The following is a 13531-nucleotide window of genomic DNA, read 5'->3' on the forward strand; positions in this document are numbered from 1 at the left end:
TTACAGTTTAGACCTCTTTTATTAAAGTTAAATTCTGAAGCTATTTTGAGGATGACTATAATCCTAATTACTCTTGACTGTTTTCCTATATTATGCATGATGACGTCTTTATTATATATGTTTTTCTATATAATCGGGATGTCACATTTCTCATATTTCAAAATAGATATACAATTGGTTGTATTTGAAATTTCTTACTATTTTATATCAATTTTTTTTGAAGTAGGGTACAACATTTATAATTGAAAGTTTAAAGATTTGAGGGATTAATTCTATTCAAAGATTGAAGAATTACTTTTAACTGGTTTTACAGTTAATGAACTTCAGCTGTAGTATGTTAAGGTGTGAATTTCCCATGGATGGATTAATTTAGGTGTAATAATGGTATATTAGTTAAAATTTAGAATCAAGTTAATAAGTGATAATTGATTATTTAATGGAGATAAATAATTAATCCATTTTATTTAATCCTACTAATTCATTTTCTTTAACTGTTATTTTTCTATTTAATTACGTTTTTAATTCTACTTCTCAAACATTTTTTTTTTACATTTTAAATGTTTGATGCACTATGTTTGATAGACAGTTAATAGTATTAAATAAATTAAACCCAAAATTAAACGACTCTCTAACTGCATTTGGTTTTTTAATTGTTCAATATTTTGATTTCGATGTATTGGACAATCTAAACATTAAATTGACACATTTACAATTGTTTTATTAACTATTTACATTCATGTTGGTGCTAGTTTCAGGGTTTAGGATATGTTTTGGACAATACTTCTAAAGTTTCCACGGAATCATTAGTATATCCATAAAGGTAAGCATGGATTCAGTATGGACGTGTGTCGATATTGTTCATTTCATTCCTAATAATAATTGATACCATAGAAAGCAACAAATGCCAGACATTATCATCTTGTTTTTCATAATTTCTATAATTAAGAATTGAGTGTTAACTTTCACAACAGCAAAATAATTACATTGAATCTCATAAAATAAGCATAATCAGGGCTGCAAATGGCTAAATATTCCCTTTTCCTGCCAAGATCCTGTGATCAAATTCTAGTCGTTCCTATTCATTATTTTATTCACAGCGTACGAATAATGTTCAGGGTATAGAGACAAACAAAACAGGTAAGGGGGTAGCACGCCAGAATGTGGACCTGGTTTTCCATAGCACATTAACATGAATTAAATTCTCTCATGAATGATAGGTCGAGTGTTGCTCCAAAGCCATTGGAGAGCGGAGCCATCCAAAAATGGTGAAACCTGTTAGGTATCATAGTAGTTAACAGAACAAACAATATGCAAGATTACAAAACAGAAGATTTGAGAAGGTTTTTGGGATAGGGAGCTGGAAAAGACTGCACAAAGCAGGATTAAGGATGGTTCAGGTATGATAAACACACACACAAGCATGCTCTATGATGTTTAAGTATTCTTGAACTGCTGAGGTGCAGTGGAATTAAAAATACTATTATCAAGAAACATAAGTATAAGGATCAGACAGACAGTTACAAGAAAGCAAAGCCATGGAATAAGTTCATCTAAGGAGAATCAAAACAACAATATAAAACAAGTCATGGAATACACTAGAAGGAAATATAATGAACCTAAAATAGCCAAAGCAAAATACCTTTTCCCAGACTAGTGAGTGGTAATTGTTAAGCCAATCAATCTCAGCACCCGATAGCAGAGACAAATCAACCAATTTAATCTGCAGGATATGCTCAGGTTAGTAAAAAGAGTACAGAAGGATATATAAGGCTTGGAAGTTATGAAGTTTCAGTGAGACGACCAAATGAAAACTGAAAGTATTACTCCAAGTCCTCAGAAATTATATTTAAAATAATAAACAAACATTCAGAATGGAATCAGCAGCCAATTCAAATTAATGATAAATTTCCCGATGATACTTTCAGCAATGCAGGAACGGAGAAAATACACTATTTATAATTTTTGGTTAGTAACTTATCTCTGCTTGTGCTTTATAAGATTAATATTCTATAAAAAAAATTTAATTGATTGACTAAAAACCGTTAGGCACTGAATTGTCCACCATCAGTCTCGTTTCAACTCCTAAAGAAAGAAAGGACTTGCTGCTACTACATTAGTATAGAAGCATAATTAGATAAAATTTTATGAGAATATAAGCTATTTTACATCCTCAATGTCCTGATGATGAACTATAAACCGGCAACAGGCATTTTACCTTGCACAAACATCACCCAAAAAGAAAAGAAAATAAATCCATCAACTGTAGCAACAAAAATACGAGGAAAAGATGACCAACAGGCAACAACATACCTGAATGGGTACATATGTAAGTTTTTCAAATCCAAGGTACTGGACTCCCCCAAAACGATTTGGTGTCTCGACATTTTTTACAAAAAGGAGATTCTGCAAGCTAAAAGAGTATCATCATCATGCAACCAGAATATAAGACAGTCAAAATGTTATTCTAACAGTTAGGATAAAAAAAGACTTAAGATTGAACTGTAAAATAATTCTAGAGGGCTTGATTGATCTCTCTCACAATCTTCTATTTATAAGAATAAATTGATACACAAGTACATGATAAATAAGGTAACCCTAGACACAATATAATCATGATAAATAGGGTAATCCTAGACACAATATAATCATGATAAATAGGGTAACCCTTGACACACTATAATGATGATAAAATAGGATAAATATCCTAACACTCCCCCTCAAGCTGGAGCATACAAATTGTATGTACCAAGCTTGGAACAAATAAACTCAATCCGAGGACCCCTTAATGACTTGGTCAATACATCTGCGAGTTGATCGTTTGACCCAATAAACTCAGTACATATTTCTTTGGTTAACAACTTTTCACGAACAAAATGACAATCAATTTCTATATGTTTAGTCCTCTCGTGAAACACTGGATTTGATGCAATGTGGAGAGCAGCTTAATTGTCGCAATACATCTTCATAGTATGGATATCACAAAATTTAACCTCTTGAAGGAATTGTTTCACCCATATAAGTTCACATGTTAGTGATGCCATTGCCCTATACTCGGCTTCCGCAGTTGATCGAGCTACTTCATTCTGTTTCTTACTTTTCCATGAAATAATGTTTCCTCCCAGAAAAACACAATATCCTGTAGTAGACCGTCTATCAATAGGTGAACCTGCCCAATCTTCATCACAATACCCAAAGACCTGAATGCTTCCTTTATCTTCATATAACAATCCTTGCCCGGAAGCCTTCTTTACATACCTTAGAATGCGAATGAGAGCATTCCAATGGTCAACACATGGAGCCTGCATGAACTGACTAACCACTCCAACTGCAAAGGATAGATCTGGCCTTGTAATAGTGAGATAAATCAGTTTTCCAACCAGCCTCCTATACCTCTCTGGATCGGAGAATAATTCACCTTCTTCTGTCCTTAATTTCTGGTTTGGGTCCATGGGACTGTCTACCGGTCTACAATCAATCATGCCTATTTCTTGTAATATATCAAGAGCATACTTCCTTTGGGAGATTACAACTCCATCTTTTGATTGCGCTACTTCAATGCCTAAGAAGTATTTGAGACTTCCAAGATCCTTGGTTTGAAAATGTCTACACAAGTACTCTTTTAGTTGAGATATTCCAACATCATCATTTCCTGTAATGACAATATCATCAACATATACTATTAAGTAAACACATTTCTCGAGAGAAGAATGACAATAAAAAACTGAATGGTCTGCTTCACTGCGTTTTAGCCCAAATTTTTGAACAATGGAGCTAAACTTTCCAAACCAAGCACGTGGGGATTGCTTGAGGCCATATAGAGATCGATGCAATTTGCATACCATACCAGACTCCCCTTGAGCAACAAACCCAGGAGGTTGCTCCATATAAACTTCTTCCTCAAGATCACCATGTAGGAAGGCATTCTTGATATCCAATTGATGAAGTGGCCAGTGACGAATGGCTGCCATGGCAAAGAAGAGACGAATAATAGTCATCTTGGCTACAGGAGAGAAAGTGTCACAATAATCAAGACCATAAACCTGAGTGTAACCTTTTGCAACAAGTCGAGCTTTGAGCCGATCAATTTCACCATCAGGGCCAACTTTAACTGCATACACCCATCGACAACCAACCGCCTTTTTTCCTGGGGGAAGGGGCACCAACTCCCAAGTATTATTGTGGTCAAGAGCCTGCATTTCTGCAATCATAGCGTGTCGCCATCCAGGATGATCAAGTGCTTCTTTCACATTCTTGGGTATAACAACAGAGGACACTGAGGATAAAAGAGAAAAATAGGAGGGCAACAATCGATGATAGCTTAGAAAATTATAAATGGGATGAGGGTTTCGAGTGGAACGAGTACCTTTTCTGAGGGCAATAGGCCATGCTGAATCATTTGCACCAGGAGGCGTAGGAGGAGGTGACGAGGGAGAAGAATCTGAAGTAGGAGATTCACCATTGTTTTGGGGAGGTGGACTATCCATTGGGGCCCTGTGAGGGATGATCTCAGTATGTGGAGAAACAAGTGTAGAAGGATTGTGATCAAGACTTGGAATGACAGAGACAGTGGAGCTATTTGACTCAGCCATTGGAATAGGAAGGACCTGCTGGAGGATAGAAACATCCTGAACAGATGGAGAGAAGTAAGGAGTCTGTTCAAAGAATGTGACATTGGCAGACATGTAATACTTCTTAGTTTCAGGAGAGTAACACCGATATCCTTTTTGAAGTCGAGAATAGCCTAAGAAGACACATTTGAGAGCGCGAGCGGAGAGTTTGTCTAGACCTGGAGACATGTCATGAACAAAACATACACAACCAAACACTCGGGGAGATGTATGAAAGAGAGGATCATTAGGAAACAAAATGGAGAAAGGGACTTTATTATTAAGAGAGGAGGAGGGCATCCTATTAATAAGATAACATGCGGTTAAGATGGCACCCCCCAGTGATGAACAGGAATATGGGCACCAAGCAAAAGGGTACGAGCAGTTTCAACCAAGTGTCTATTTTTTCGTTCTGCTATACCATTTTGCTGTGGTGTATGAGGACAAGTAGACTGATGTAAGATACCATGGGAACTCAAGATGGCAGAAAAGGAGGATGAGAAATACTCTTTTGCATTATCACTTCTTAATATTTTGATTACTTGACCAAATTGATTCTTGATTTCATTCAAAAAGGATGTAAAGATAGTTAACAATTCAGAACGATTTTTCATAAGATAAACCCAAGTACATCGTGAATATTCATCAATAAAGGTAACAAAATATCTAAAACCAAAGGAGGAGATACGACTAGGTCCCCATATATCAGAATGGATGATGGAAAAACTAGAATTACATATTGATTGAGACCTTTTAGGAAAGGAAGATCTAACATGTTTTCCTAATTGACATGACTCACATTCTAAGGTTTGGAGACCACTCAGTTCAGGACACATTTTTTTTTAATTTGGACAAATGAGGATGGCCAAGTCGATCATGTAACACTTTAGGAAACATTTTAGTCAACTGGCTTAAGGAAATTAAATTAAAAGGACAATTAGGGACAAAAAGGACTGAGTTGAGATTGAGGGAGGGAGATAAAGAAACATGACCGACTCCTTTGGAAGAAGTTTTAGATCCATTTGCAAGGGTTATGAAATGAGGTTTTTCTCGAAAGGAAATAGATGAGAACAAAGAGGTATTACCAGAAATGTGATCAGAAGCACCTGCGTCAATTACCCATGAATTGTGACCTTCCATAGATTGAGAAATGCAGGCTGTTGATGTATTGGGAGATTGAGATGGTTGTGCCAAGCTGTTAGACTTTAACCTTAAATACTCTTGATATTCATCCTCAGAAAACATAGAAGTGGAAGTTTCAGTCTTCGAAGTGGCAGTTTCAGTCTTCGAAATATTGGCGGTTTTGGAAGGGAAACCATGTAAGGAGTAACAATTCTCTTGAGTATGACCCATCCTTTTACAGTATGTGCATTGAGGACGTCCCCGACCTCCTCGTCCTCCTCCTCTAGTGCCACGTCCTCCTCTTCCTCGTGTGGCAACCATGACAGATGGTTCCACTAGTTCATGCGCTTCTTGAGTTTGAGGTATCGGGACACGCAGAAGGCGAGTGGTCAATGTTTCCATAGAGGGGACCTCATGACTAGTTAGAAGTTGATCTCTGAGATGATCAAAATCGGGATGTAGGGCACGAAGGATCAACACCATGTAAAATTTGTCTAGTTTCTTTTTGATATCCTCAATTGGATCTACTTCCAAAAACATCCTAAGTTCTTCGACAGCAGATTGGGCTTCAGCCATGAAGGACACCATATCATGGTCTGCCATTTTAAGAGATGCAAGCTTGTTCGTAGTGTCATAGAGACGTTGAATATCGTTGGCATAAATGCTTTGGGCTTTCTTCCAAAAGGAGTGAAAAGTTTTGAAAGCCCTCAAAGATACAAGAAGTTTGGGTTCCACTGATTGCCATAACAGGGCACACAACTGGAAATCTACTTGTTTCCACTGATCAGCTTTTTCAGTAGGCACATGGCTTCCATCTCGCTCAAGGTGGTCATAATGCCCTTGGCCAAGGAACCACATCTCAACGGCAGCAGACCATGACAGATAATTTTTTCCATTTAGCTTCTCGGAGGTAATTGATGGACTTCTAGAAAAGGAAAGAGTACTGCCAGATGCCATTTTTGAAGAAGACGAATAGTACTAGCGAGGAACAAGAAAACCCTAAGGGTTTAGACGAAGGAAACTGTGACAGTGATGGACGACGGTGGCCGGCAACGGCGGGCGGTGGCCGGCGGCGACGGTGACCGGACGGTGGCCAGCGACGGACGGTGGCCGGCGACGGACGGTGGCCGACGGTGGACGGTGGCCGGCGGCGGGCAGCGGCGGACGGTGGCGGGCGACGAAGAACTGTGGCGCCGGACATATATATATTACGAGACAGAAACCAGAGCGGGATCGACCCGCTCTGATACCAACTTAAGATTGAACTGTAAAATAATTCTAGAGGGCTTGATTGATCCCTCTCACAATCTTCTATTTATAAGAATAAATTGATACACAAGTACATGATAAATAGGGTAACCCTAGACACAATATAATCATGATAAATAGGGTAATCCTAGACACAATATAATCATGATAAATAGGGTAACCCTTGACACACTATAATGATGATAAAATAGGATAAATATCCTAACAAAAGGAATAGAGTGCGATGGTGTCCCGGTATTTTCTTCTCATTGCCAAGTGGTGCTAAGAATAATGAAATATAGAAAAATCTTGAATAGCATAATCACTGCAAGTTTGTTAAAAGATACTCATGGTTGATGGAAAGTTATGCAATGCACACATGAAATTGAAACTGCCACTCCTTAACCAGAAAAGGAATTTGGAAAGTAGCAATCGAGATTCAAAAGTTCTCAAAAGACAGCCTTTCATTAGAAATTTAGAATACTTCCCGAATTCCTAAACCTCAACTTTCATTAGGTGTAAATGGTGAGCTTCTTAAAGGAAATAAAATTAATACAAGTATTAACAACACCTAATAAAACTACTTGTATGATAATCTAAACAATACAGCAAGACTAGGGGCTAAAGTTAACATTTCAAAGCATATAAGGTAGCTTAGGAGAAAATGACCTCAATCCGAATGCCAAAGGCATGGTCTTCATAATAGCCAGGCTCATTGCTAACTACCATGCCCTTCACTAGAGGGGTCAAATTTCCGAAACGGTGACTAATACTTTGAGGGCCTTCATGAACATTTAATGCAGCTCCTACACCATGCCCAGTCCCTGAACAGATGACAATTAAGCAAAATTGTTCAATCAGTCAATGAATCCATTCGGTTTTAAGAAAATAACTGCCCTCCATTTGAAGTAGGAACATACCATGCCTGTAGTCAAGTCCAACTCTCCAAAGAAAGGAGCGGGCAAAAGCATCCAGCACAAAACCAGGGGTATTTTCAGGGAAGACAGCCTGATCAAGAGCTATATGGCCCTGTAATATATGGGTTTAGCCAGAGAATTATTTAAGGTCAAATTACCAGGACAGATAGATTAAAAATTAATAACAGACATTATGCATGCACTAGAAAATAAAAGCATATAAATTTTGTAAGACTGACACAATCTAGATTGCTGAATTGAGAAGGACACTTGCATGAATGAAATGCATAAATAAACCCAGGAAAGAGGTACAAGCAATCTACCTGCAAGACTCGAGTAAAGCATTCTTTCTCTCTTGCTGTAGGCTTGCCAAAATGAACTGTCCGTGTTATGTCAGTTGTACCATCAACATATTGAGCACCACTATCCAATAAGAACAATTTATTGGCATCCACAAAACTACAGCTCTCTGGTTCTGGTTTGTAGTGTATGATAGCCCCATTTGGACCAGAACCTGAACCAATGAAATGCACAAACTACTGCTCAAAACAGAGGAATTGTACCGAAGACTAAGAGAAGTAAAAATATAAACCGAACTACTGGTAAATATAAGTACTGTGAGGAATAATACCAACGTATTTCAACAGAATTATCATATTCTGTTACATAGGATTACTAAATGGTGTTCCTTTGCATTCCATATTTATAGCAAGAGGTATGTTATCTGAATTTTCCCCTAAAATAATTGGCAGTTAAATAAAGTTGAGGAAAAATTATGGCAGTATCTTTTCATGTTTCTTTAACCATAATTCAATAGAATATATTGAAAGAAATTGACAGTCAACCACAGTACCACTTATTGTGTCAAAGCTAGTATCCAGGAAACCAGCTTGTTTTGAGCGAAAGTCAAGAAGTTTTTCCGAAACCTCTACTTCTGTCAATGTTCTATCCTTGGTAATTTCTGTTTCTAACCAATCCCAGAACTGAGCAAGGGCAGCAGCATCCCTAGAAATGAAAAGATAGCATAATTATATGTACATACGTACATGTGTGTATGCCTCCTTTTGTTTGACAAGTACACTAATTTAATTGAACATTTTTATCAAACATCTATGAGTATCTAACTGGATGAAGAATGAATTATGCAGCCACCATCAATATGCAGAGCTCCAATTAGGAAAGGATCATTAAAGCACAGAAATCGAAACATGCATAAACCATCAGCAATAACCCTGACAATGGTAAAACAGGGTTACCTTAAATGGCAATTTTGCATCCCTTCTAACGTACATGTGTGTATGCCTCCTTTTGTTTGACAAGTACACTAATTTAATTGAACATTTTTATCAAACCTCTATGAATATCTAACTGAATGAAGAATGAATTATGCAGCCACCATCAATATGCAGAGCTCCAATTAGGAAAAGATCATTAAAGCACAGAAATCGAAACATGCATAAACCATCAGCAATAACCCTGACAATGGTAAAACAGGGTTACCTTAAATGGCAATTTTGCATCCCTTCTAACTCTGATTCATTTTTTATGGCCTTTGAAATAGAAACAGGAGAGACTTTATGGACAGCAAAGGGTACATCCGAGCTCTCAATAGACCCATCAAAACCATTTGTCCTGGTTTTGTGTTTATTCTCTCGGTTCCGATAATATCTGTCGCAGGCAGCTCCATAGGCATTTACAATAGCAGCATTAACAGATGAAGTATCCAACCAAAGAGCAGTACCTTGTGCTGCCAATCTTAAAAAGAAAATCAAGCTCAATTCCCAAAGCCATGATGCTTTTAAAAAGTAGTAAGCATAAACAATTGACAAAATGAAAGATAAAATCACATTAGTCTGTCTCCAACAATATTCTTGAACATTTCAAGCAAAACAGTGGGAAAATGGGGGGCATAAAAATATGGATTTTCCATAATCACCTTTCAATTTCAGATATAATTGAATTGTATGTCCCGATCTGTATATCAGCTTTCTTTAAGTGATCCCTCACCTCTTCAGTAACTTTGGAATCATCTACAAATAATTTTGCTCCATCAATCTCCACAATCAAGTATGCATACACAACTGGTGAATGTGGAATATCATTGCCTCTCTTCAAAAGAAAAAGTCAAAATGTTACTCTCACTGAATGAAACATTAGCAAAGAACATTGGAAAAAAGGAACCCATAAATTACTTATGTTAGATTTAGATCCAAGCAACTTTAATAAAATCTTGAAGGTGTACAGGGATATGTAACAGTATAAACCAAACCATCATTATATCAAGAAAAAGAAAGTGTAAATAATTAAAGATACAATACCAAGTTCAACAACCATGCAATTTCATCAAGCATGGAGATGACAATTGCAGAAGAGCCAGCATTGACAAGTTCTGATCTCAAAGATGACAATTTTGACGCAACATCTAAACCAGCATACTTTAAGTCATGCACTCTAACTGGATTATTTGGAGGTTTTGGCCTAGATTCTTTCCATATTTCATCCACAAGATTTGAATTGTACAAGTAAACAAGCTCATGATCTTTCTTAGAGATAACCCCCTTAAGTTCCTCTGCAGCATCCCAAGTAAAAAGAAACTGCCTCCTTAACAATATGGAAGAGAACATCGTATTAGGAAAAGAAACCAAATAACGGGTATGCAAGCTCAAAAGAAAGGGTAAAATTTTTTTAATTGTTCAAGGTAAGTATAAGTAACATGACATTCAGGCTTAGACTAACAATTAGAACAAATAACCTAGGCTTTGTTTGGATAAAGAGTTTTCCATTATAGAGGAAAATAAACAGAAATAATTAAACATGCTTCTCAATAAGTTAAATTTTAACATATGCACAAATAAGTTCTGTAAAATTTCTGAGTTATAGCTTCCCCAAAACTGATTTTAGCTAGAGCATAAACAAATTTTAGTTTATGGAAAAAGTTTATTTCATCTTTTTCTTATTTTCTTCTCCTATTAGTGCTTAAAGAAAAGCTTATCCACACATCACACTACTACTTAATTGGCTATGCAGACAATACAACATTGTTCATATGACTGGGCAATAAATAGGGAGAACTTCAGTTTGTTTTGCTGAATGTTACAATCAAGAGAATTAAACATACAGTTTGCAATAAAAACAGAAAAGAATATTGAAAAAAATATGCATGCAACATAAAAAGAGGATATAAATGCCCCAAAGAAAACTCACGGGATCAATGCCAACTCTGCCACCTGGAGCCAAAACCTCATTGAGCCATTCACCTGCAGTAGGGACTCCTGAGTTTCCTGCTCGCATTAGAATCCAATTGGAGTTCAGCTGCTTCTCTGCCTGCCCAATGCAGGAAAATAATCACAAAATTAGTTCAATTCATTCTGTATGAAGATGAAATGTGCAGCTCGAGTCCAATAAAACCTAACCTGGAGAAAGTATCTGCCATCTGTCCAGAGAGCAGCTTTGTCCTTAGTAACCACAGCAGTTCCAGCACTGCCAGTAAAACCTGATATGTAGGCTCTCCTCGTGTAACACTCAGCAATGAACTCACTCTAACACCAAATTCAAATTATCATGTATATACACCCTTGGTCTTTTTGGTTAGAGTGAGTTAGAAAGAAAAAAATGAAAGGATGAACGATGTACAAATCCAAAGGGATGTTCATTTGAACATTCTCTATTTCCAATTTCAAAGAAAACAAAACAAAAAGCTGAAAATATGTCTGGTTGAAGGTTAGAAACATTTTCTTTGAAAATATTTCAAAAAATAATCCAAAAATTTTAAATAAAAAAATTATTCATTTTCTGTATTCTTTGTATGTTTTCAATACGGGTAATCATTACAACCTCTCATCATTAATACCAAGTCCTCACCAAACCATCATTCTCTCCAAAACATTTAATGGTTTCTATCACTGACTTCGGAACATTGAAAGTGTTTGATAAAACATCAACATCATTTAGGTGACTATAAACTCTTGCCCAAAAGCTAGTTGGTGGCTCGGTCATGTTTTCAACAACAGGGAGGCAATGTAACAGTGAGTCCGGAGGAACTAGATGTGAAGGTAGGGGAAAACAAGGAGTGATGAGAAAAACAAAGAAAGTAAATATGAAAACATAAAGTAAAACCAAGCAAGTTTTCTAAATCTAAACAAAACGAAAATGAAAACTACTTTCAAAAAATGGAAGTTAAAAATAAAAACAATAAAAAAAAATGTTTTCAAAACCAAATGTCCCAGTCTCTTTTATGGTTTGGTTTGTCAAAGAAAGTGGGAGAATGGAAGAATAATATGGGATTCTAATAGATATTATTTCCTCTAAAAGTTAAAGAAAAGTGAATGATAATAATGACTCCTTTTTTTGTTCAAATGACTAAAATAACTTTTTTATATTTGGTTAATAGGAATATGAATGTCATTTTACTTCAAACTTTTAAATTAAGTTTCATGTTGCATGTCATTCTTTAGCAAAGACATCTCCCCCACACTTCGATTTTTATCCCTCATACTTTTCACCTCCCTCGGACACACTTTATGAATTTTCAAAATTAAAATCTAGTAAAGTCAAATAAAAGCACAAGATATGCTTCTAAATGTTTTAAGAGATAGCATAGGTTTCAAACTAGACTTTTACACAAATTAACAGCAGATAAGTTAATATCATTATTTCAATAATATCTGGTTTGAAACCTCATACAATTGTATTAAGAATATGTTGAATTTAGTTTATCCATTAACTATACTATTTAATTACTCATAAATTAGTTTCATCTCAAACATACACCACGCGAATTTGAGTTACAATATTACATACACAACATGCAACATCTAACTTAGTGATATGGGCCAAGTTAGGGACTAAAACCATAGTAAGCAGTTCAGTTTAGTAACTAATTAAAAATGACATACGTTGGGATGTCACAGGTTTTGAAAAAGAGAAAGAGTAAACTTTTAATTCAATCTATCTAACCAGAATGTCCGATGCCATTCACTTGTACACAGTCAACTATCATTATAAAAACTCATTAAGTCTACAAAATCAGTTTAAGAGCAAGACCAAATTGACTTAGAGGCTCTTCACTTTAAGGAAAGTGTTTATAATTGTTTACTTTCACAAGCTAACTTAACATCTATTCACAATTTCAGAGACAACATTGATTACTTATCCTTCTTTTTAACAAAGAATCATCTTATTTTTTCTTTCTCTTCCATTCTTTTATTTTCTTTCCTGAATCAAGCTAATCATTACATTGACAGAGACATTGAGGCAAAGCAAACCTGGTGAGCGTCCTGAGAAGGGATGACGTAGGCGTCAATGTCAACTCCAGGTTTGGAGAAGAGGCGTCGGAGCGCGGTGAGCTTGGCGTCAGGTTGGGATTCTGCGAGGGGTTTTCTAATTTCGGAAGAGGGTTTCACTTTGAAGGAACTGCTGCTGCAATTCCGAACGGTTAAGGAAGGTTTATTCCATTTGAGTCTGAAGAAATTTGGGTTTGGGCGAGAGAAGAGAGGAAGGGGAAAGAAGAAAGAGCGCGTTGAAAGTGAAAAAGACGGTGAAATGAGAGCGAGTTGTTGCATCGTAAGTTGATGATTTGTGCCGGAAGATGAAATTGCAGAGAAGCAAGAATTTATAATTATCAGTAGATAATATTCT

General features: G+C 36.4%; 1 protein-coding gene across 3 annotated transcripts; it reads right to left on the reverse strand.

Moving 5' to 3' along the window:
• Positions 1-904: 904 nt before the first annotated feature.
• On the reverse strand, positions 905-13510 carry LOC108343226 (aminopeptidase P2). 3 transcript variants are annotated; one of them, XM_017581360.2, is made up of 13 exons: positions 13159-13510; positions 11308-11433; positions 11099-11218; positions 10213-10488; positions 9831-10003; positions 9395-9649; positions 8748-8899; positions 8218-8408; positions 7898-8006; positions 7647-7801; positions 2311-2403; positions 1640-1720; positions 905-1272 (listed from the first exon to the last, which is right to left on the reverse strand). In XM_017581360.2, exons 1-13 carry the CDS (start codon positions 13453-13455, stop codon positions 1195-1197), a joined length of 2106 nt encoding a protein of 701 aa, XP_017436849.1. In that variant the 5' UTR covers positions 13456-13510; the 3' UTR covers positions 905-1194. The 3 variants fall into 3 exon arrangements, 2 of the variants coding, with proteins under 2 accessions (XP_017436849.1, XP_052735007.1); XR_008249891.1 differs by having other exon boundaries at positions 1216-1272; positions 2311-2410; XM_052879047.1 differs by lacking the exon at positions 10213-10488 and having other exon boundaries at positions 13159-13509.
• Positions 13511-13531: the final 21 nt, after the last annotated feature.

This window comes from Vigna angularis, chromosome 6 (assembly GCF_016808095.1).
Source record: "Vigna angularis cultivar LongXiaoDou No.4 chromosome 6, ASM1680809v1, whole genome shotgun sequence".
Taxonomy (NCBI): Eukaryota; Viridiplantae; Streptophyta; class Magnoliopsida; order Fabales; family Fabaceae; genus Vigna; species Vigna angularis.

What these genes read in the sequence shown, in the direction of transcription:
- LOC108343226 (XM_017581360.2), bottom strand. Translation starts at nt 13,455, where the DNA reads ATGCAACAACTCGCTCTCATTTCACCGTCTTTTTCACTTTCAACGCGC. An exon ending in CTTCTCAGGACGCTCACCAG is followed by an intron (nt 11,434 to 13,158) that starts GTTTGCTTTGCC and finishes ATTTGGTGTTAG; the next exon opens with AGTGAGTTCATTGCTGAGTG. An exon ending in ATGGCAGATACTTTCTCCAG is followed by an intron (nt 11,219 to 11,307) that starts GTTAGGTTTTAT and finishes TGCATTGGGCAG; the next exon opens with GCAGAGAAGCAGCTGAACTC.